At 49.7% G+C, this 24,312-nt stretch overlaps 2 protein-coding genes across 4 annotated transcripts; one reads left to right on the top strand and one right to left on the bottom strand.

Moving 5' to 3' along the window:
• Nucleotides 1–8,333: 8,333 nt before the first annotated feature.
• Nucleotides 8,334–20,464, bottom strand: CCS (copper chaperone for superoxide dismutase). Of its 3 annotated transcripts, XM_042958181.1 has the most exons (9): nucleotides 20,328–20,460; nucleotides 19,923–19,995; nucleotides 14,042–14,179; nucleotides 13,657–13,834; nucleotides 13,080–13,140; nucleotides 9,637–9,681; nucleotides 8,943–9,020; nucleotides 8,768–8,871; nucleotides 8,334–8,654 (listed from the first exon to the last, which is right to left on the bottom strand). In XM_042958181.1, exons 1-9 carry the CDS (start codon nucleotides 20,364–20,366, stop codon nucleotides 8,501–8,503), a joined length of 870 nt encoding a protein of 289 aa, XP_042814115.1. In that variant the 5' UTR covers nucleotides 20,367–20,460; the 3' UTR covers nucleotides 8,334–8,500. The 3 variants fall into 3 exon arrangements, with proteins under 3 accessions (XP_042814115.1, XP_042814116.1, XP_007091899.1); XM_042958182.1 differs by lacking the exon at nucleotides 8,768–8,871 and having other exon boundaries at nucleotides 8,334–8,611; nucleotides 20,328–20,464; XM_007091837.3 differs by lacking the exon at nucleotides 9,637–9,681 and having other exon boundaries at nucleotides 20,328–20,458.
• Nucleotides 20,465–20,563: 99 nt separating this feature from the next.
• CCDC87 (coiled-coil domain containing 87) lies at nucleotides 20,564–23,613 on the top strand. The gene is given in 2 exon segments (XM_007099271.3): nucleotides 20,564–23,173; nucleotides 23,175–23,613. Coding segments are annotated over 2 exon segments (2,553 nt in total). The 5' UTR covers nucleotides 20,564–20,644; the 3' UTR covers nucleotides 23,199–23,613.
• Nucleotides 23,614–24,312: the final 699 nt, after the last annotated feature.

Below are 24,312 nucleotides of genomic sequence, written 5' to 3'. Positions count from 1 at the left end.
TTCCCTGATGAAAGAATGAACTGAGTGAGTGAATGATAATAACAGTTCACACTGGACATTTACTAAATTTACCAGATGCTATTCTTTGCACAGGCAATCTTATTTGATTATCACAATAGGCCTGTGAGATTGGCTTGTCGTAATCCTCATTTCACAGGGAAGACTGAGAGGCATTCCCCAAAGTCACAGAGCTAGAAAGTAGTAGACCTGGGATCTGGACCCAAAGCCCAGCTCATCACTATTATGTTTTCCTGGATATATGCATGAATAAGAATGATTAGTAAACATGGCCATACATAGTGTTGATGACACCCATCAAGGAATTCATTCATTATGTAAAGATGCTTCTATGTACATTCTCAGAGCCAGAAAAAAAAAAAAATCTGTCCTTAGAATGTCTTTGATTATGGCCAAAAAAAGAAAGAAAGAAAGGCCAACTTCTGATAGATTACTCAGGTTTAATTTAATTAAATAGAGAAGAGGAGAAGAACACTACAAGTGTGCGGGGGCAGGGGGGCAGTTTACACAATTTTCATTGCCTAACTCAGGTAATAAATTCAAGAGATTGTGAAGACATACCTTACAGGCCTAATCTGAATTTAGGAACCACAGTTTGTAAAGCCATTTGTAGGGTTTGGCCTGAGAGTTCCCTGTTAACACAGCAACAATGAAAAAAAAAACTTTTTTAAAAAAATATTTATTTATTTATTTTTAACGTTTATTTATTTTTGAGACAGAGAGAGACAGAGCATGAACGGGGCAGGGTCAGAGAGAGGGAGACATAGAATCTGAAACAGGCTCCAGGCTCTGAGCTGTCCGCACAGAGCCCGATGCGAGGCTTGAACTCATGGACCGCGAAATCATGACCTGAGCCGAAGTCGGCTGCTTAACCGACTGAGCCACCCAGGCGCCCCAAAATATCTATTTTTTTGATTGAGAGAGAGAGAGAGAGCGCGCATGGGCAGGGTAGAGGCAGAAAGAGCGAGGGAGACACAGAATCTGAAGCAGGCTCCAGGCTCTGAACTGTCAGCACAGAAACCAACACAGGGCTTGAACTTGTGAGCCTCGAAATCATGACCTAGCCAAAGTCAGCTGTTTAACCCACTGAGCCGTCCAAGCACACTACCACAGCAACAATTTAAGAAAGACCCAATTTAAAGGAAAAATCGCCCTTGACACGTGTGGCCCCGGAGGCAAGCAGTCCTGGTCCTGGGGATTCTAACCCCAAATTCTTTTCAGCTGACAAAGTGTCCCTTTAGTGGATAATCTATCTCAATACTGAGAAGATCTAGATTTAAAAATAAACATGATGAAGTAAATGAAACACATAGTAATACTTTTAAGCTCGCAAGTAGATTTTTGTCGTATTTGGAGAAATCTGAATATATTTGGTATTTACAGTGTGTGTCATGGTAAAGAAATGTTGACCATACTAGAGAATCTGACAGGTCAGTCTTGGTTTTCTAATTTAAAAGGTGTAATTAAGAAATTGAGGGGCGCCTGGGTGGCTCAGTCGGTTAAGCGTCTGGCTTCAGCTCAGGTCATGATCTCACAGTCCGTAAGTTCCAGCCCCACATCAGGCTTTGTCCTGACAGCTCAGAGCCTGGAGCCTGCTTCAGATTGTGTCCCCCTCTCTCTTTGCCCCTCCCCCCTGCTCCCACTCTGTCTCTCTCTCTCTTAAAAATAAATAAACATTAAAAAAAAATTAGGGGCACCTGAGTGGCTCAGTGTCATATCTTCGGATATGTCCAACTTCGGCTCAGGTCATGATCTCAATGTACATGGGTTCGAGCCCCGCATCAGGCTCTGTGCTGACAGCTCAGACCCTGGAGCTTTGGATTCTGTGTCTCCCTTTCTCTCTGCCCCTCCCCTGCTCACCCATGCGCTCTTTCTTGCTCTCTCTCAAAAATAAACATTAAAAAAATTTTTAATTAAAAAAAAGGAATTGACTTCATGATCCAATCACAGAAGCACAAATATTGTATGATTCCACTTACATGAGGTCCCTGGAGTAGTCAAATCCATAGAGACAGAAGGTGGCTGCCAGGTGTTGGGGGAGGAGGACGTTGGTGTTTAATGGTGAGAGATTCGGTTTAGGGAGACAAAAAAGCTCTGGAGTTGAATAGTGACGTTGGTTACATGACAATGCGAATGTTTGTAAGTCACAAAAATGTACACTTAAAAATGGTTAAAACGGTAAATTTTAGGTTATGTATGTTTTGCCACAATTAAAAAAAAAAAAGGATTTTAGATGCTAAAACCAGTAGGCAAAAGTCTGATGAGAAATGGGATATTTATATAGTCTCCAAGTAGCTCCCCACAAAAGATTTACTAATTGCAAAGGAGAAAATTTTAAGGTTCTGTTGGAGAAATGCAAGAGACCCCACCCTAACCAAGTGATCCCATTAAACCGCAGCAGTAATAAGATATGTCAACATGATATACTGAGAAAGGCACAACTTCACTTCTGTGGTATTGGAACCAAAAAGACGTACCCTCAACCTAATCACAAGAAAATGCACACAAACCCAACCAAAGGATAAGCTACAAAATACCTGACCAGTACCCATCAGGAGTATCAAGCCAAGAAAGCAAACACCAGGAGAGTCTGAGAAACTGTTACAGATCGGAGACCAGGGAGACAGGACAGCTACCAGCAATGTGCCATCCAGGATTTGATCCCAAGACAGAAAGTGATCATTAGCAGTAAAACTGGCAAAACCCGAATCAAGACCTACCTACGGTTCAGTTGCTAGTCTTGTCTCAGCGTTAATTAACTGGGTTTGAAACTGTACTATATGTGCACAAACTAACATGAGAGGGAGCTGGGAGAAGGCAACATGAACTCTCTACTGTTCTTTCTTAAGTAAATGATTGTTAAACATTGAGATATAATTCATATGCCATAAAATTCACCCTTTTAGTGTACAATTCAGTGGTTCTTAGTATATTCACAAGGTTGGGTAACCATCACCATCATCTAATTCCAGGACATTTTAATCACCCCCAAAACGCAACTCTGTGCTCGTTAGCTCTCTGTCTGTCCCCTGCTCCCTAGACCCTGGTGACCACAGACCCCTCTGACTTTGGATTTGCCTCTTTCAGACATTTCAAATAGAACCACACAAACATATGGCTCTTGTGCCAGCTTCTTAGCATAAAATATTTTCCAGATTCATCCCACTGCAACTTTTTTGTTAATCTAAAACAATTTCAGAAGAAAATGTTTTTAAAAACTGATTTGGGGGTTGGGATTTTTAGCTAAAATACATAATATTTTTTTAAGTTTGTAAATTGTAGCAGCCTGGTTTCACTGTATTTATCAATTTAAGAGAGAAGCACGTTGGGTAGTTTACCTTCAGTCCAGGCATCCTTGGATATTTAAGAGAATTAGATGTGCAAATACAATTTTATTTATTTTTAATTTTTTTTTTTAGATAGAGTGTGGGAAATGGGGGTGGGGTGGGGAGAGATAAAGTGGGAAAATGGTCACAGGGAAAGGGAGGGAGAGAATCCCAAGCAGGCTCTGTGCTGTCAGCACAGAAACGATGAGATGATGACCCAAACCGAACTCGGATATTTAACCGACTGAGACACCCAGGCACTGCTCCCCACAAATACAATTTTAAAACTTTGAGGGAACTTATGTTGCAAATGGATATGATTATGTAAGGGAGCCCAATGTATCCAACCTGAGTTTTGTCAAAAAAAAAAAAAAAAAGGTAAAGAGAGTAGTTTTTATTTTACTCGATTTATAAATAGAATAGTAAGTTTTATAATTTGAACTTAAAGCCTTAAGGAAAACTAAGTTTTAAATGTGTTACTTTAATAAAATTGAATCCTAACTGCATCAGTTTCTTGTGGCTGTTAAAGCATCTCAGAATCTTTTTTTTTATTAAAAAAAATTTTTTTAATGTTTATTCATTTTTGGGAGAGACAGAGCACGAGTGGGGGAGGAGCAAAGAGAGAGGGGGACACGGAATTGGAAGCAGTCTCCAGGCTCTGAGCTGTCAGCACAGAGCCTGATGCAGGGTTCGAACTCATGGACCATGAGATCATGACCTGAGCCAAAGTCAGGCACTCAACCGACTGAGCCACCCAGGTGCCCCTCAGAATCTTTAACTTAATCACATCTGCAAAGACTCTTTTCTCATGTAAGTTCACATTTACGGCTTCCAGGGATTAGGCTAGGGATGGTAACATTAGGGAGCATTGTCAGCCAATCACAATGATTTTTTTTTAAGTTTTTATTTCTTTAGAGAGAGAGAGAAAAAGAGAAGGAGCACAAGTGGGAGAGGGGCAGAGTGAGAGAATCCCCAGCAGGTTCCACATTGTCAGCGTAGATGCAGGGCTTGAACTCAAGGACCATGAGATCATGACCTGAACCGAAGTCAAGAGTCGGACGCTCAACTGACTCAGCCACCCAAGTGTCCCCACAGTAATTTATTTCTAGAAAGTAACCACTAATCGTCTTTTCAGTGCCCAATACCACTAATGTGCATCAAAAACCCAGCGACAGTTCTTTCGTACCAGAATTGTTAGTGCTATTAGCAGGCAATGAGGCCCTGGGAACCCTGAGTTCTTTCCTCTTCACCTTAAAGCTGAGCACTGTCTGTTATGGTGCTTCCCTCACCTAGGTATTTAGGTATAATCTCCTCTTTATCTCTGGCTAAGCTACACCGAGTCCTTGGAAGTAGATATCATATATGTATTTAAATTTGAGAAGTATGTGGGGGCTGGAGGATGATCCTGGACTCTGCTCCTACATCATGATAGAGAACAGCAGGCTGACATACTGCTCTGAGAGCCCTAAGCCAACCATTTTTTAAAAGAGGAGACTAGAGGGGCGCGTGGGTGGCTCAGCCGGTTAAGTGGCTGACTTCGGCTCAGGTCATGTTCTCACGGTCAGTGAGTTCAAGCCCCACGTCAGGCTCTGTGCTGACAGCTCAGAGCCTGGAGCCTGCTTCCGATTCTGTGTCTCCCTCTCTCTCTGCCCCTTCCCTGCTCATGCTCTGTCTCTCTCGGTCTCAAAAAATAAATAAACATTAAAAAAAAAATTAAAAAAAAAAAAAAAAAAACAGATCTCCAGGGGGCGCCTGGTTAAGCATCCAACTTCAGCTCAGGTCATGATCTGGCTCAGGAGTTCCAGCCCCACATCAGGCTCTGTGCTGACAGCTCAGAGCCTGGAGCCTGCTTTGGATTCTGCATCTCCCTCTCTCTCTCCGCCCCTCCTCTGCTCGCGCTCTTTCTCTCAAAAATAAATAAACATTTAAAAAATTAAAAAAAAAAGAATTACAAATAAAATACAATAAAATATAACAGATCTCCAGGCTTCACCCACAGTTTCTGATTCAGTAAGTCTGGAGTGAAGCCCTGAAATTTGCATTTCAAACCTTTCCAGGGGATGCTCATGCTGCTGGTCCAAGGACCACAAGAGCCCTCACCTGAGAGCCACCGGTTGTGGAAAAGTCAGAGAAGACAGACAAGAGGAACAGGGAAAAGGATTTTCAGAAGCCAGAGTTGCACTTGCCTTGGGAAACAGCCCCATCTCTTCCAAGGACCACCACCTGCAGCCAGGAGTCCTCAAGAAGAGGTCTGCCACTGCTCCGAGGAGGGACTCCAATGGGGACCCTGGGCTGGGATTCAGCTGGGGAGAAGTTCTCATACTTGGGAAAACAGAAGTTTCCTTCAATGTTCACAGCTCTCCAAACCCACAGTGTGGAATCCCAGAATGAATGGAATTGTCAGAGGGGAAAACCCAGAGAGAAGAGGGAGGGAGAGACAAGAGGTCCCTAAGACATGGCTAATGAGGTTGGGTGCTGGGCGCCACTGAAAAAAAGTTGTGGCAGAAGAAAAAATAATAAAATGGTGGCTGACAAAACAGGAGGCAAAAGGAAGTGTCTGGGTTCGGAGCACCTGGGTGGCATCCAGCACTTGATTTCAGCTCAGGACATGACCTCACAGTTGGTGGGTTTGAGTCCCACATTGGGCTCTGCACTGCCTGTTTGGGATTCTCTCTTTGCCTCTCTCTCTGCCCCTCCACCTCCTTGTGTTCTCTCTCTCTCAAAATAAATAGATATTTAAAAAAAAAGTGTCTGGGTTCCCTGAAATGCAGTGCAAAGCCACTGGAGTTATACACAATGTTGGTGCAGTTCGTGGATGAACAATTTTTATTTTAATTGCTATGTATGCTCTTTTTCTAGCAAACTTCTATTTATGACAAATGTATCTTACTTTCCATACTTTACAAGAGCACGAATAGAGTGGTTAAGAGTATAGACTTGGAGCCAGACCACAAGTCTGAACCTAGACTCTGCCACATTACTGTGTGACCTTACACAAGTTACATAGCCACTCTGTGCTTCAGTTTCCTCATCTGTAATGTGGGATAATAACAGAAGCTGCCGTGCAGTTATTATCTTGAGGATTAAGTGAAGTATTGCATGTAAAATGTTTAGAAAAGAGCCTAGGACTTAATAAATGACTATATGGGTATTACCTAATATGATTACGTTTTTAATGAAGTTTAAAAGTGAATAAAACTCTTATTTTATTTTTATTTATTTATTTATTTATTTATTTTTAAATGTTCATTTATTTTCAAGGCAGACAGAGCATGAACGGGGGAGGAGCAGAGAGAGAGAGGGAGACACAGAATCCGAAGCAGGCTCCAGGCTCTGAGCCATCAGCACAGAGCCCGACGCGAGGCTCGAACTCACGGACCATGAGATTGTGACCTGAGCCGATGTCAGACGCTCAACCGACTGAGCCACCCAGGGGCCCCTGAATAAAACTTTTAAAAAGTATCTGGTAAATGACAGTACAAATGGTTTATGGACATAGCAGAGATTGAGAGCTCACACAAAAATGATGGAATTTGGCAAAGATTTTCACACTGTTCTCCCAGGAGCCCCAGGACTTTTGGGAAGGCCTATAGTCTGGGCTAAGCATCTTTGGCCGCTCTTCTACATATGCGTCACCGTTGGGCCTTCAAGATGTTTGAAGAGTGTTCTGTTTTAAACCAAAGTTTGAACACTACATGTTTAAGAGTTTAGAAGATGGGGGGAAAAAGGTTTAGAAGAGAGAAAAGCTAATGGGGGTGTTGCTCCCTTCAGTTTGCTAAGAGGTTTAGTCATAAAAGGGTTAACTCCAGCTGTCACTCCAGAAGGGAGGTGGGAGGAGGCCAGGGGCTGGCTGTGGGCAGCATCCAGGAGCAGCTCTTGCAATGCTCTGGAGGGAGAATAGGGGAGACAGCCCGGGCCCCATGCTTGAAAGGGTGGTTCCCAGGAATCAAGGGAGCTGGAAAGCAACAAGCATAGGTTTGGCAGCATAGGGCAAGAAAGAGCAGGGTTCAAGGGCCGGGGCTGGAGGCAAAGCCAGCAGCCGTGACCGAGCAACAGGCAAGGCCGGGGGTAGTGGGAGCAGAGCCAGGCACATCTCAGCCAAGGCCAGCTAACTGTAAAACCGCCTGCCCGGTTCCAAGCAGGCAGGGTAAGGGGCAAAGTTTGTATTCTGACAGTCCACTGTGTCAAAAAACCCCCAGTTGTGTCATGGATGAGCAAGCATGACAAGGTCCAGTGGGGGGAAGGGTAGGGGGGCAAAACGGTAAGTGGGGAGGCCCAGAAACCCTGGCCCCACACATTAGTCCTTGGATATTGGCCATCCCTGTGAGAGGAGGGGCTTGGCTGGGCAGCTTCCAGGGGCCCCGTTTGGCCTCAGATGCACAGCCACTGCTCCCTTGACCTCCCATGTGCCACGTTCTGCGCCAAGCACTTTATTAATTAAGAGTCTTTTACTTGTGAGTAAAGAAATCAACTCAAGCCAGATTAATTTCAAAAGGGGGGAGGGGGCGCTGCATGGGGAAAATCCAGGAGTGTCTCTTGACCGCCCCCCCCCCCCCCCCCCCGGTCAGGAAGTAGCTGGCCACAGGAAAGGCCCAGAGTGGGGACCCTGGAGCCTCTGGCATTATCCAACAACTCTCAGGTTCTCCCTGTGCGTCTGCCTCATCCCTCTCCTCAGCAGACAGTCTTTTTCTGATACTCAGTTGACAAGGCGGGGAGAAGAGGGCCGCCTGCAGCCCCCGTATTCCTATGTTACAGGTCCATCCACAGGGAGGAACTAAAGCAGGATCTGCCCTGACAGAAATAGGAGTGCTGGGGCCCAGCACTGACCCTGAGGAGGAGGACGCAGCCCTCGGGAAGTGTGTGGATCGGAATCCAGTTTTGCTTGGCTCCGAAGCTAGGAGGTGGTCCTCAAAGGGAGGAGACAGGTAGGGGAACTATGTTCACCAAGGCCATAAAGGGACGTTGTTGGGACACGGACAAAAGCCAACGTTCTGTATGAAAATAAAACTTTAATTTGCCAAGGGGCCATCACAGCAACCCCACACCCTGTACCCGAGTTCTCCTGGGACTGGGCAAGCAGGGCCTCCCTGCCCACTCTCTGCAAGTGGAGGTGCTCAGCTGGGAGAACAGTCACACGTCCGAGGCTGAGGCCGTGCTCAGAGGTGGGCAAGGGACTTGGCCGGCTCCTTCCGTCCCTCACCAGCGATGGGCCGGTGTCGCTCCTCCCAGATGGTGAGGCCGTCGCAGGAGCAGATCTGCTTGGGGTTCTGGAAAAGGCCAGCGGAGCGTGCAATGATGCCACAGGCCAACCTGAGGAAGAATGTGTGGTCAGGAGCGGGTGCTGCAAACTGGTCTGGCTCCTCCAGGGCTGCCCGTGCACCGCTGGCACAGCACAGCCTCCTGCCGGGGGTGGCATCACTCACCTCTCTCCTGAGTTCCCTGTGGCCTTGGATAAGGGATGGCCACCCCGGCCCAGGTCGTCTTCTCCCTCATCGATGACCAGGCTTCGGCCAATCACATCCCACACCTTTGAGGGCAGATAACAGCCTCAGACAGTGGACCTGTTAGGAAAGGTCCCCACCCCCTTTTCCACCTCACCTTCAGCTGCTTATCCTCTATCCTGAAGACAGCTCGGCCATCAGTGTCAGCGCAGACATTCCCCAGGTCTCCTCGGTGCTGCGGTGACATACAGGGGTGAGGAGAGGGGCACATGGGGCACAGCCGCCAGCTTCTGGCTTCCCAGTATCTGATTCCCCTTCCCCAAAAGTATCAGTGCCCTCCTCTGGGTGCAGTCTGGTAAGATAAGGAATGGCCCAGGACACAGGATGGCAACTAGATGCTCCCTCCCTGGGACTGAAATCCCGGCCAGTGACCCCCTTCCTAGGAAGTCATGCCCACTGGACCAGACTGTTTCTCCTACAAGGTTGTCACCCTCCCTGCAACCCAGCCTCAAAAGCCAGCCTGGTTCCTTCTTCTTTACAAGCCCCGTTCTCCAGCCTCTTGTTGACTCTAAGCCCTTGGCGGTCTGCATGCAATGCCCCTGGGCTTAAGTTGGCCAGGTTTGGCTTTCTGACCACAGGAAGCAGCCAGCACTGGTCCCTGACTCCCAGCCTCCAGGAACACAGAGAAGAAACACAGGGAGCAAGGAGCCTATCCCGCCCTCCCCCAGAAGTTGGCTCTGCCTACCTTTTCCCTTTGAAGGTAATAAAAAATGTCCTAACACATATACCAAGCACTTCCTCCATCAGACACACTTTGCTGGCATGCTGTAGCGTGCACATGCAGTCCTCACCCTCAAGGAGCTCGAAGCATGGTGGGGAGACAGACGTCGAACAGACTAGCGATTATGAAACACAGAGTTAGTACGGCAGTGAGTAGGTTTGCAGGTGACTGGACCTTACTGGTAAGTCACGGAAGCCCACGTCTGTACAGATAAATTGTGCCCAATCGGACGCTTTAGGCAGAAGCAAGTGCCTGTGCCTGTGCGGGCTGGTGCACGTGGCTTTGCTGTGAAGAATGGTCACAGAGCAGGTCACTGGGGGACGGGGGTGACAAGCAGCAAGAAGTGCCACTTCTGCTTTATCTTGTTTTCCAGAGAGACATCTGCTGCTTACACCTGGCACTTTTTGTTATCCTGCGGTGGGGGCCTTTATGGCAGAAAGATCAAGGAAGGGGAGGTGATACTGAGCCTTGACGAGCATCTTCAGGATTGGGCTGAGAGAGCAAGCAGCCTAGCAATACGGCTCAAGAGGCATGACCCAGCAGCACGGTCCACTCCTGCCCCTGCACTTGGGCAAGTAGAACTGGGCCGCAGGGCCTTGAATGTCACACCAAGCAGCTGGCCAGGGTCTATGCCCTTAGGAGCTGGGGAGCCAAGAAGGGCTTTGGGCAGGGGCATGGCATGGTTACTCTGTGCTTTGGGGCAACCTCTAGCACAGCGCATGAAGAGGAAGGATTGGGGGGAGGCAAGAGAAGGGAAGGCAGCTTGGGGACCAGTTAGGAGAGGTGCAAAGGGACAGCCAGGCTCTGGTGTAAACCCCCTCACTGAATTCACTTGCAGCTGGGCAAAAGCAGATGCAGAAATCCAAAAGGAACTTGTCAGTCACCATGGCAGCCTTGGCAGCCCAGCTCTTGCTCAAGTCTTTATCTCTATCAAGGACCTGTGGACAGTAGAGCAGCTGGCCCCAGCCCCTTCTCATCCCCCGCCCTGAGGGGGCCTGGGCTACAGCAAGGCTGCAAGCTGGTCTCTCACCCTTCCGGTCTCCACTCCCTAAAGACATAGGGCTGCCAGTTCCCAACTGCTCCCTGTTGGTTCATGCCGCAGGGCCTCTGTCTATGGAGTCGCCCCCACCCCCACCCCCACCCATCTGTGCCTGACATTCCCACTCTCTGTTCTTCACCTGCTTAATTCTTGCGCATCACCTTGCAAGGCTCGAGGTGCTCTAAGATGCACCTTCCCTGTACTGACGTCCCTCTGTGTTCTTCCACTGTGCACGTGCTAGACCTAGCATCACTTACGAGGCTAGGTTACAAAGATAGAATGGTTCCGTCTTGGATGCCCTCTCTTGCGTACTCGCTCTGGGGGAAGCCCAGCTGCCGTGTTGTGAGCTGCCCTAGGAAGAGGCCCACGTGGCAAAGGACTGATGTCTCTGGCCAACAGCCAGGGAGGACCCAAGGCCTGTCAACAGTGACATGAGCCTTGCGATGATTGCAGCCCCAGCCAACACCTTGATTATAGTCACCCCAAGCCAGAGGCCCCCAGCTAAGCTGCACCCATGTTCCTGCTCCGGAGAAATGGAGATGAATGCTTGTTGTTTTAAACCCCCAAGTTGGGAATGATTTGATTCACAGTGATAGATCACTGCTACACGGGACACAAACACAGCACCACACAGTGGACCCGACAGAAACCCTTCTCTGGCTTCCCAGGGTGGGAGGGGAAAGGAGTCAAACTTTTGACCATTGGAAATGTGAGGGAGCTGTCAAAAGTCCAAGAAATCAGGTACATGAGTTAAGAAACATGTACCATAGCTTCATTTGTCCTGTGCCAGAAGGCTACAAACCTTCATCAGATAGAAATTACAAATCCAGGAAGCCTGTGAGTCCTGGGAGGGTGTAAAGAGGGGCTGCCAGGTCCCGGGAGAGGGACCAGGCCCCAGAGCCTGCCCTGGTACTGAATCTCCGAGTACAGAGGGAACACATACCCCAGAAGTGAAGGAGATGTGACCGGGTGTTAGGAAACATTAAATCCCTGAGTGAGGGCAATCATCCTGGATGACACCCAGGACAAAGGTTTAATTCAGTCTTCAACACCTTCTCTAACATTCACTAATCTCCACATAAAGGAGAAAAAGCAGGCCTTCCTCAGTTCTCAGACCTTGCAGGCCAGAACCCAGCAGGACTGCACTAACGTTTAGTTGGCCTCCAATGGTCATTTTTGCAATGACCCTGCTCTTATGGCTACAAGTACTGGTTTTCCATTCTCTGTGGCAGTATTAGGTTTCTTGTTAAAAATAAACCGACCTTAATTACATGAAACGATGTCTTGATTTGCTTCAAAATAATGGTGGAGAAAGGCTGGAGGTGTAGATGAAAAATGACTGGCCATGGGGCACCTGGGTGGCTCAGTCGGTTAAGCGTCCGACTTCGGCTCAGGTCATGATCACACCGTTTGTGAGTTCAAGCCCCATGTCGGGCTCTGTGCTGACAACCTGGAGCCTGGAGCCTGCTTCAGATTCTGTGTTTCCCTTGCTCTCTGCCCCTCCCCGACTCATGCTCTGTCTCTGTCTCTCAAAAATAAACATTAAAAAAAAAAAAAAACACTGGCCATGAATTAGTCACTGTTGAAACTGGGTGATAGGGACACGGGAGTTTAGGACAAGTTTCTCTCCTTTGGAATGTTTGAAACCTTCCATGATAGATTATAGCATTAAAAATAACCCAATCTGGGGCGCCTGGGTGGCTCAGTCGGTTGAGCGTCCGGCTTCGGCTCAGGTCATGATCTCACGGTCCGTGAGTTCGAGCCCCACGTCAGGCTCTGTGCCGACAGTTCAGAGCCTGGAGCCTGCTTCAGATTCTGTGTCTCCCTCTCTCTCTGCCCCTTCCCCGCTCATGCTCTGCCTCTGTCTCTCAAAACTGAATAAACATTAACAAAAATTAAAAAATAATAAAAAATTAAAAAATAACCCAATTTACCTAAGGAAAAACCTGAGTTAACTTACAGGAAACTGTGGAATAACTAACAGAACAAGCAATACTCAGATAAGCAAAAACCAAGGCAGCATAGAACTCACTGCCGACGGGAAACAATTCTCTGGTGAAAAACAAAACTCCAAGCTGGGAGTTGCACCATCAGAAATGGCCTTTTTAGTTCAGGCAAAATCTTCAACTTCCACACCTTCAGTTCTCCAGAAAGCTTTCTCCTACTGCCCATGTCCTTGGGTTCAGGCCGGATCGGGTGCTTGCCCTGGGCTCCCGGGGCCTCCCGCAGACTCCTGCAAGGGTCATCTCACTGCTCTGCAACCATGGGGTCCTCAAGGGTCTCCCTCACCAGACTGTGAGCTCTTGGGGTCAGGCCTCAACCACAGGGAGGGTCAATGTTTCTAAATTGGAACAAAATAAAATGAGGGGACCCCACCAAAATGGAATTGTCTGCTAACGCCCCAGGAGCAACCTGCCCTGCCTGAGGCCTCGGGCCCCCCCTGCAGCCTAAACTTCACCCAGATGGACACTTACCCGGTCAGAGTCCTCGGGGCCCCCATGAGATGCTCCATCAGGGTTAAAGTGGTCTCCACAGCTAAGAACAAAAGGTAAGCAGGAGGGCAGCAAAACAGTGGCTCGCAGGACATCCTCTCTATTTATTTCACCCACTCACTCAGCAAACAGACTTACTCCGTACCAGGCTCTGGGTTGAGGGCACTGAGAAGAATCAGATGTGGGTTCTGCCCTCAATAAACTTTTGGGGGAGACACAGATGAGTAAGCAACTAATGGCATCACAGCATGACAAACACCATGACATGAAGACCTGCCTTTCTGTGTCTAGTAGGAGTTACTTCCTTCTCAGAGGCAGTAAGGTGGCTACGAGCAGGAATATCAAGGTTCAAATCCCACCCTACCATGTACGTGCCCTGGGGCCTTTGACTGAGCCTCAGTTTCCTCATCTGTAGACTGGGTGTGTGTGTATATGCCTTACAGTACTTGTGAGGAACAAGTGTGAAAGCCTGTGTAGACGGCCGAACACAGCCTCTGCACGGAGTGGGTGCACAACTGGGGGAATGAAGATGCCACCGGGGAAGTTACAGATAACTTACCTGCTGCAGTTCCCTGTGAGGTCCCCAAACTGATGGACGTGGAGTCCGTGCGGCCCAGGCTCCAGGCCATCAATGGTCCCCTCGATGAGGCAGCGCTCAGGGGTCAGCTGTAGGAAGCGCACCACCCCTTGCACAGGGCCAGGCCCCTCCAGAATGGCAACTGCTGCCCCCAGATTCTCTGCAAGGTATCAAGACACCTGGGCTGGCTCGCCACCTCAGCCCCACACCTTCATCAGCTCAAAAAGGGCAAGGAGAGAGCCCCGCATAACTCTCATGCCTTCCCCAAGGCCACCTCAACCCCCAACCCCCAAATCCTACCGTTTAGATGTGTACCAGCCCCCTCCCTCCCAGAGAAGCCAAGGCCAGGGCTGTAGCGGCTACTCACGCAATAGGCCGCTGCCCATGCCCTTGAGCACCGCCTGCCGCCCTGTGCCTTCTAAAAGGGCCTGCACCTCCTGGCTGGGCAGGGTGGTCTGCACCAGGACCATCTGGTTCTCCAACTGAACCTCCACACTCTGGACACCTGTGGGGAGAGGGGGGGCACGGGCAGCAGAGGGCTGACACCCCATCCTCATCTTCACCAACCTCCCCACAGCTGGAGGCAAGCTGGGAAGCTGCCTGCTGGCTGTTAAAGGCCCTCGACCTCTCTGAGTCTGTGTCTTTATAAATAAAGTGGGGATAATGCCACGCGACCTCCAGGGTTATTGTGTGTCCCTGTTATAAGCCAGGAGTTATTTGTAACTTAAGAAACACAGGTAATTACTTAAGATGTTTTCATAAAAGTGGGCCATCAGTATTTCATTATTTATGATAGCCCAGAGGAGAAAACAACCCACATGCCCATCAACTGATGAATGTGTATCCAGGGGCGCCCGTGTGGCTCGGCCGATTGAGCGTCCAACTTAGGCTCAGGTCATGATCTCATGGTTCATGGGTTCGAGCCCCACATCAGGCTCACTTCTGTCAGCGTGGAGCCTGCTTCGGATCCGCTGTCCCACCCCCCCCCCCCCAACCCCGTCCCTCCTCCGCTGGTACTATCTCAAAACTAAACAAACATTAAAAAAAAAAAAAAAAAGGAAATGTGCATCAATACAATGGAATATTTCTCAACCATAAAGAGATAAAAAGGAATCAAAGAGCTGATAATGTTACCACAGGGATGCACCTAGAAAATATCATGTTAAGTGAGAACCAGTCACAGAAGACCACACATTAGATGATGCCATTATGGACAAAACGTCCAAAATAGGAAAACCTATAGAGACAACAGATTGGGGGGTGGGAGATTAGGAGGGTGATCGCCAAAGTGTACAATTCCTTCATGAGGGGATGAAATGTACAATTGATAGTGGTGATGGCTGCACAACCCTGATCATATTAAAAACCACTGAATTGTATACTTAAAATGGGTGTATTTTAGGATATCTGAATTACATATCAACAAAACTGTCACACACACCTAAAAGGGGGGGCTGGGTGGTTAAATGTCAGACTCTTGGTGTGGGCTCAGCTCAAAATCTCACATTTTGTGACATCGAGCCCCATGTCAGGCTCCACACTGACAGCATGGAGCCTGCTTGGGGTTCTCTCTCTCTCTCCTTCTCACTCTGCCCCTGCTCCTGTTCTCTCCCTCTCTCTCAAAGTAAATTAATTTAAAAGGGCGGGGGGCTGGGGCACCTGGGTGGCTCAGTCGGTTGAGTGTCCAACTCTTGATTTTGGATCAGGTCATGATCCCAGGGTCAAGAGATTGAGCCCTGCATTGGGCTCTGTGCTGAGAGTGGAGCCTGCTTGAGATTCTCTCTCTTTCTCTCCCTCTGCCCCTCCCTACTGCATGCACATGTGCTCCCTCCCTAAAATAAAATAAAATAAAATAAAATAAAATAAAATAAAATAAAATAAATAAAAGGGGGGGGGGTGCTATCACCATCATCATGAGAGCTAACATTTCCACACATGTACTGTGGGCTTTTTATACTCTACCCATATTAGCTCATTTGATACTCAAGTCACCCTGTGAGGTGGGTATTAACATCCCTGTTTTACAGATGAGAAAACTGCAGAGACTTAAGAACCTTGCTCAAATGCACGGTGTAGTAAATCAGGGAACTGGAATTCATCTCAGGCAGCCTAGCTCTGGAAACCTGCCCAGACACTCCGCTCACCCTGAGAAGCAGCCCCTCCTCTGTCCTCCTGTAGGAGCTCCCTTTTCCCCCAAGTAACTCACGCTGCACTGCTTACAGTCCCCTGTGAGTGCAGGAGCTCTGTGTGGTCCACAGGGGTCAGCCTCCAAAGTCAGTGTGTCTCAGGTGCCCTCCAAATCCCTGAAGTGACCCTATGTACACACAGACTGCGGGATGATTGACCCACGCCTAGCTTTGAGGGCCACTGAGCCGACTCAAAGAAGGAAGAGAAGGGGCTTCTCTTTCATTCAGATATTTGGCCCTCCCAAGCCTTTTCAGAGAGCTCTCAAACCCTTAGCCAGCACACGGGTGATGGGTTGGGAACTATAATGCAGCTTTCACCTGCAGGACTTCCACCATTCTGCTTTCAACTTAGTAAATGTGTCCATTGCTCTGCAGGGTAAAGCCCAGGGGAGCCGTGGGCCATCCAGAGAACAAAGGTTAAATAAGCCATTTCACCCTTTTGAGCTGGTGCCCTGTGAACTGAAAGCTACACGGACTACTGGTTTTCCCTTCATCTTTGGTTTCCCTCCTCCATATTCTTTCAACAAATGTGTGCTAGGCACGGAGGAGGCCAGGGTCAGGAAGAGCGCTGGTCCTTGTCCTCAGGGAGCTCACAGGCTGTGGGAGAAGCCAGACTCCGAAGCCAGACTCCCTGTGGATTAACCATCAGGCAGAGATGGGAATAACAGCCCAGGGGGCAAAACTGGGAAATGCCATCAGGGAGAGGTAGCACCTAAGAGACAGGAATCTCTCTCACAGGCTTGTGTCTTCGGATCCCCTGCAGCAGCAGCGACACTGTTGGGGGAGCGGGGGAGGGGCAGAATTTGTAAGACATCAGACGTAACATATGCATCCCCTCTCCTGCAAGTACAGGGTGACTCTGTGAGAAGAAAATCCTCCAATTACCAAACTGGCCCTCACTTCAAACAAAATTTTATCCTGAGCCACCAGGTAGCTGTGAAGCGTTGGGCACTCTGGGTCCACTTAGAGATGCCTTTGGATGCCAATGGCTGCAAAGGGGGTACAGGGAGGGTAATGGGGGAACTCTTGTGGTCTGACTCCAGGGTATGCCAAGAGCTGTGCTCTGTCTGACACACATCAGGATGATGATACTGTCCTCATCTGGCAGGTGAGGAGACGAGGCCAGGAGGGGGTCACCACTGGCTTGGAAGGCAGCCTGTCCAGCCCCAAAGCTGATGTTTGGTCCCCTTGCCCCACAGAAAGTAAGGTTGAGCCCCCTAAGGCTGATGTTCTGAGGCTCCTGGGGCTCAGATAAGCACACAGGGTGAGAAACTTTTTTATTTGCCTTAACTGACCAGCATACACTAAGCACCTGCCACGTGCCATGTTCCAGGCAGTGCAAATAAACAGGGAACAAGTCAGGTCACATCTCTGACCCATGAAATGGCACGTGTTCCAGTGCAGGGCCACAAATGCCCAATACACACACAACAGAGTTTCAGATAGTGAAAAGCGTGATCAATGAAAACAGGTGATAGGGAACAAATGCGGGGCAAGCCACTTAGACTGGTCAAGGAAGGTCTCCTTGAACCTCTAAGTGAAGGCCTGAATGTAGTCAGGTAAGAGTATTCCAACAGAGGGAACAACGCCGGCAAAGACCTTGAGGCAGGAACAACACTGACATGTTCTAAGAAGAGAGGAAGGCCAATGTGGCTAGAGCTGAGAGTAAACAGATACAGGGTGCCAGGGTGGCTCAGTTGGTTAAGCATCCAATTCTTGATTTTGGCTCAGGTCATGATCTCAGGGTCATGAGATTTAGTCCTGCTTTGGGCTCCGCACTGGGCATGGAACCTGCTTAAGATTCTCTCTCTCCCTCTGGTCCTTCCCTGCTCATGCATATTCTCTGTCTCTAATAAATAAATTAAGTAAGTAAGTGAATAGTTAGATATGAAGCTGTAAGTGGAGACCAGTCAAGCAAGGCCCAAAAGGAAAGAATCTGGATTTTAATTTTAATGCAACGGGAGGCCACTGGGAGAAGCCACAGTGTATAGTGGTTAAGAATGTGGACTCTGGGGGCGCCTGGATGGCTCAGTGGGTTAAGCGTCTGCCTTCGGCTCAGGTCATGATCTCACGGTCCGTGAGTTCGAGCCCCACGTCGGGCTCTGTGCTGACAGCTCAGAGCCTGGAGCCTGTTTCGGATTCCGTGTCTCCCTCTCTCTCTGCCCCTCCCCTGTTCATGCTCTGTCTCTGTCTCAAAAATAAACAAACGTTAAAAAAAAAAAAAAGAATGTGGCCTCTGGAGTTGAAATTCTGAGTCTGCCACATACTAGATGTGTGGCCTTAGCCAAGTTACTCAACCTTTCTGTCGAGTTTTCTATTCGGTTTGTTCATCTGCAAATGGAGATACTACTACCTTCTTCAGAGAAATATTAAAGGCCTAAATGAGCAGTGCTTGGCCCATGGGACGCTCTCAAACATTATTACTTCTGGAGGATTTTAAGTTGGGCAGTGATATCATCTAAGTCACAATTTTAAAAATCACCTTGGCTTTTGTATGGAAAAGCTATTGGAGGGGGCTACAGAGGCAACAGGGAGCACAAAGATGAGGTTCTTGTGTGGTTCAGGGAGAGCTAAGGTGACCTGGATTGGTGTGAAGGCCAATGTATGGAAAAAGAGAGGCTAACTTCTGAATATATTTTAGATATACAGCAGACAAGACTTTCTGATGGACTGGCTTCCATGCAAGTGGGTTCCTCTTCTGGGGTCTCCTAAGAGCTGATTCTCTGCTTCTCAAGTGGGAGGGCCCCGGTGGGAAGCTCCCTGTAACTATGCACTTCCTCAACTCTTGACCTTGGTCTGAACCAAGAAGGCTGGCTCCCCAGCTGAGCAAGATTCAGTGCAGCTGGTGCAGAGTGAGGCCAGGCCAGCCCTTGTTTAGCTCAAAGCCTAGTAAGAAAGAAAACATAAGACCACAGGGAACTCTAGGACGTGTTACAAGGGTTCAAGGAAGTGAGCCTTGGGCTTGGAGCTTCTCCCACTTATTTACGAGAAGAGCAGAACCCTCTTCTCCAAAGCCCCAGGCCTCCCAGAGAGGGCAAATCTCTCTCTCTCTCTCTCTCTCTCTCTCTCTCCCTCTGCTTCAATATCTGTCCCCGAATGCCTCTGCCCAATCAGATTGCCACCTGTAAGCCCTTCCTCTCATAATTTCCAAGATTTAGTGAGCTCTCACTACATGCCAAAGATTTTTCTAAAGTGCTTTACATGTATTAACTAACTTATTCTTCATGACAGTCCTGAAGAGTAGCTTATGGCCATTTAAATGCTGAAGAAACAGGCCCAAGTAGTAACATGCATGAAGTCTAAGTGCCGTTCAGTGGCAAAGAGGAGATCTGACCACAAACATTCTGACTCGAGAGCACATACCCTTACCCACTACTGCTGCCCTATACAGGCTAAGTGCCATCACTGCCCTAGCTTCAGAACCCATCTCATTCATCTCCTCTCAGAACTGCTCTTCCATGAGCAAGGCTTCCATGCTTATCATTACCTGAGGGCAGACTGTGTCTGAAACATTTGTGAACACTTCTCCCTGAAAAGCCCCCGGTGTCTGGTCCATACCTGCTGAACGACTGGATGAACATTTAACAGAATCAAAGGAAGGCAGTTCCCAGTGCCTTTGCCCTCTCAGATATTTCTGTTGTGCAAGGTCACCTCCAGACCAGCTAACTGGCTTATAAGAATCAGGAGCTGCCTGGGATGGAACACGGCCAAGGCTGCTGTTTGCGTTGTCAAGATTATGCTGTTGGGCAAGCAAGAGCCGCCGCCGTATCCAGGGAACGCCCTCTGTAGGTGGGGCTATCTATCCTCTGCCTAGCTCCTCATTCCCTGGGCACCTGAGATGCACAATACCAGTGTGTCAGGGCCGGTAGAGGGCTCTGGCAGGGCAGGCTTGAGATCTGCACTCTAGGCTCTGCCTCTGCATCTCCGTATGACTCTGAGAACATTCCTTCCTGTCTCTGGGTCTCAATTTCTACACCTGTAAATGGGAGTAGGGTTGGTCCAAGAGACTTGCCGGCTCCTTCCAGAGGCCTCAAGACTGTCCGCAGTTTTTCTGGCTCTTACCTGCCACCCCTTGTAGGGACGTGCGCACCGCGTCCACGCAGCTCTCACAAGTCATCTGCACCGCGAACTCCAGCTGCAAGGGCGTCAGGGACGCGCAGATGAGAGCTGGGGACCCCTTCTGCGTGACCCTGCTTCATTACCTCCCCTGTGGCCGCCCCGAAGGCCTAGGAAAACGTCTTCACGTGACCCCTCCTCAAGCGCCCTCATTATCAGTCATGATCGTTCCGGGACCAACACCCCAACCCTCCAACGTCAACGCCAAGAGCCCCGCAAGTCTCGAAGCGGTTTTCCGGGGAGGTCCCAGGCCCCGCCCCAGGTGCCTACTCTTTCCCTTCTTCCTGCGTTAACCCCGGGGTCCGAGGCTCTCTGCCCAGAGAGGCTCCCACACGAGGCCTCGACCCTCACCGTGCAGGCGGTCCCGCGGTCCCCGGAGTCCGAAGCCATCCCGGACCCAGTCACCTGCCAGAAGACCCGAACTGCTCGAGGTCTCGGATGCAAACCTCCAACTGCGTCGCGGAGAGGCGGGGCCTCGGAAGTCACATTTTGCCCCGCCTCCTGGTGCGCGCGCACGTAACACCCCTCCCGCACGTCTAGCTTTGGCACTCACCGGCTGCGCAGGCGCACTCGGGCCATCCGACCCCCTGGTTGCCTTAGTGACCCCTGGTTGCCTTAGTATCCTCCGGCGCTCTTCTGGCCAGACCACCTGTGCCGCCAGCGCTAAAATGGAGCCCTATAAGCCGGACCCCGAGCTCCAGCGGTTTTACCACCGGTTGCTGTGTCCGCTGTCGCTCTTCCCCCGCAAGGCGACATGCTCAGAATCTCAGAAGCGCCTTCCGCCGGAGGTGCCCATGCTGCTGCCCTTGCCGGTCTCACGGCTGACGGCGGAGTCTCTGTGCCGCCAGGTGGCCGAGAGGCTGGCCAATAGTGGGCTGGCGGTGCGCGTGCCTACCGAAGGTCGTCTCCGTTTCACTCAGGTCATCCTGGACGAGCTCAAGTGCAGCTGGCAGGAGCCTCCCACCGAACCTAGTCTGAACCACTTGAACAACCAGAGACTGCGAAAGCGACTCCAGGTCTACGTGCTGCTCAGCAGTGAGCAGCTTTTCCTACACTACCTGCACCTGCTGAACACCCTGTCGACCCCCGCAAGTGTCTTCACTGAATCCGCCACGCTCACCCGTTTGACCGCCAGGCTCGCCAAGGACTGCACAATCTTTCTTACCAGCCCTGAGGTCTATCATTGCTTGCTCGCCGACTTCCTCACCCTGCTGAAGATAGAGCAGGCCCACCGCGGCATGCACAAGCTGCGCCCTGCAGGCTCTACTGGGGCTTTCAAGCTTTTCCCTAGCCCATTGCTTCACAGCTCCGGCTTCGCCCAAGTACCGTGCTGCCCCCTCAACCTGAACTATCTCATCCAACTCAGCCGCCCGCGGGAGTTTCTCAGTGAGCCTGAACTGGATCCACTGAAGGAACTGAAGTCCATCCCGCAACTGAAGAAGAAGAAGCCTCTCCAATGGCTGTCCTCCGTGCAGAAGAAGAGAGAAAGCGACTTCAGTTCCGCACAGATTGTGTCACCGCCCAGGTACTCTGTGACTCCCACCAGCGGGGCTCCCCCTACCTCCCACTTGCCCCTCTGCTCCCAGTTCCAGAGGGGCCAGTCCATGCCCTCTCTGCGGGAGGGCTGGAAGCTAGCAGATGAATTGGGCGTCCCTCCACTCCCCCCTCGCCCCTTAACCCCGTTGGTCCTGGCTCCAGAGAGCAAACCAGAGCTGGCAGGGGACACGGTGGCTGAGGACCTGAAGCAGATGATAAATAACATGAAATTGGAGAGGACTCACTACTCATCACTGGACACAGGCCTGCCCCCACTCGCAGGGGCCCTGACCCGCCGCCCAGCTGCAGCGCATCGCCTGGAGGAGCTGCAGAGAATGTCGAAGGGCCTCGAAGAGGAAGAAGCCACTGGGCAGTGCGGCCTCCAGTGCCCCAAATCCCTTCCATTTCAACCACAGCCGGTGACTGTTACTTTGAAGCTAGGAAATCAGGTTGTGGTCCAAGCAGCTGCTGTGCAGGTCTCTGAGAGAAACTTTTTGGACTCCTTCCACATTGACAGGGCCGGAGTTCTATACAACCACCTGGCTGGTGAACTAGAACCCAAACTTATTGAGGAAATGGATGTTGGTTGCTTTGTTGGCAATAACATCAGGGAGGTCTACAAGGAGTTGATGAGCCGTGTCTCTCTTGACCACTTCTCTTTTGACCAGGGACCCCTCATTGAGCCTGCAGCCAATAAAGACTGGTCAACGTATCTGTCCTCGGCCTTTCTACATCAAGAAAAACAGTATCGCATCATCAATCCCAAGTTAGCTGGACTTTATTCCCAGAGAGCAAACATGTTACAGTCCACCTCTGATAAGATATCCTCCCTCACATCACTGCAAGCAAGCAAAGGCTGGGAGAAGTGGTCAAACAAAGCCTCACGGGTGAACTGGTGGAAAACCACCTTGTCTGTGAGTGACTACTTCAAGTACCTCACCAGCCAGGAGACGGATTTCCTCCACGTCATCTTCCAAATGTATGAAGAGGATGTTCCTGTGGAGGTCAAGGCCCCTGTCAGAGAGTCCATAAAGATTCGGCGCCCACCTCCCTTGCAGGAAGATGAAGAACCAGACTTTGTGCCAGGAGAGTGGGACTGGAACACCGTGCTGGGGCACAGGCTAGGAACTAAGAGGAGCGGCCCCCTGGGAGAACCCTACAAAATCCTGAATCTGCAGAAGCATCTGGAGCGGCTGTGGTCCATGCTTGAGGTCCCGGACAAGGATCGGCTGGACATGGCCATCAAGTACAGCTCCAACGCTCGTCTGAGGCAGCTGCCTTCGTTGGTGAGTGCCTGGGAGCAAGCCCTGAAACCCATTCAGCTGCGGGAAATGTTGATGGGGAAACTGGAATGGTTTGAGCGACAAGCCTCTGACCCCAACCGCTTCTTCCAAAAGACTGACATGGACCTGAGTCGCTTCCTGGAGGAGAATCGGTTCCGCAGCCACCTACACAGAAAGATCAGTCTAGTGCAGACCCCTCTGGCTTCCCTCCTGGAGGAGATTGAGTTAGTTTTTGGTGAGCCAGTGACCTTTAAGGGGCGGCGGTACTTGGACAAGATGAAGCATGACAAGGTGGAGATGCTCTACTGGCTACAGCAGCGGCGACGGGTCCGCCACCTGGCCCGGGCTCAGAAAGCCTCCCACCAGCCAGGGCTGTTCCAGAAGCTCAGCAGCCAGCCTCTGATAGCTCCTGGGAATACTCCCATTATTCTTTGACAAGGCCAAGTGCCCTCAAATCTCCCCCTCACCCCCAAGCATCCAGCAGATCCTCCAGACCCCTTGGGTGCTTTAGAAGATAAAATATCTAGGAGTGCAGGGTTCAGGAACATTGTTTTCCAACTACCAAGGGACTGAGATTAATACTTTATTTTGACGTGAGGTTCTCATAATGCATCCCCAAGCCCAGAAGCCCAGTATACCCCTTTATTTCAAGCCATGCACAAGAGAGCCAAAATCTCATATATCAAAAGAACCGAGACCCTCCCTTGGAGTTCATTGTAATGGGAAATGTCAGACAGAGGAAAACCTTCACCTTTGGAACACCTCAGCTTAGCATTTATCATACTACATTAAATTGGCTGATTAGAGTCCCAAATCAAGAGGTTCTGTGGCATGATGCTTATGAGCTATTGCTCTTGGGGTGTCAGGGTGGCTCAGTCAAGCATCTGACTCTTGATTTCAGGTAATGATCTCACGGTTCATGGGCTCGAGCCCCACGTAAGGCTCTGTGCTGACTGCATGGAGCCTGCTTGGGATCCTTTCTTCTTCTCTCTCAGCCTCTCCCCTGCTCATGTGCGTGCTCTCCCTCAAAAATAAATGAATAAACGTTAAGAAAATGATAATAAAAGAGCTGGGGCCCTGGAGTAGGAAATATGGATTTAAATCCTGGCTTTGTAACCTCAGCCAAATTACCTAACTCCTCTGTACCTGGACCATCATATGTCAGATAAAGGGGCTAGGTCCAGCTTGTTACTTACACTTCTAGGATCCTGTTGGTTGAGGTAAAAATCTGTATTACATTTTTACCAGTTAACACAAGCACGTGGTACAAAGAACAAAAGGGTATATACTGAAAAGTGAGTCTCCTTCCCATCCCTACCTCCCATACCCCAGTTCCCCCACTGTGGGACCATCACCAGTTCTTGTGCATCTTTCCATTCTCTTATTCAGCAAATAGTCACCGAGCACCTACTAGGTGACACATGCTTGGTCTGTATCACTAAACAACAAAGATCCCTACCCTTCGTAGAGTATATACCTACGTTACTTGGGAGAAACAGACCATAAACCGTAAACAT

This window comes from Panthera tigris, chromosome D1, assembly GCF_018350195.1.
Source record: "Panthera tigris isolate Pti1 chromosome D1, P.tigris_Pti1_mat1.1, whole genome shotgun sequence".
Classification (NCBI taxonomy): domain Eukaryota; kingdom Metazoa; phylum Chordata; class Mammalia; order Carnivora; family Felidae; genus Panthera; species Panthera tigris.
The sequence above is the reverse complement of the archived record's forward strand: the minus strand, read 5'-3'. Positions and strand labels throughout refer to the sequence as shown.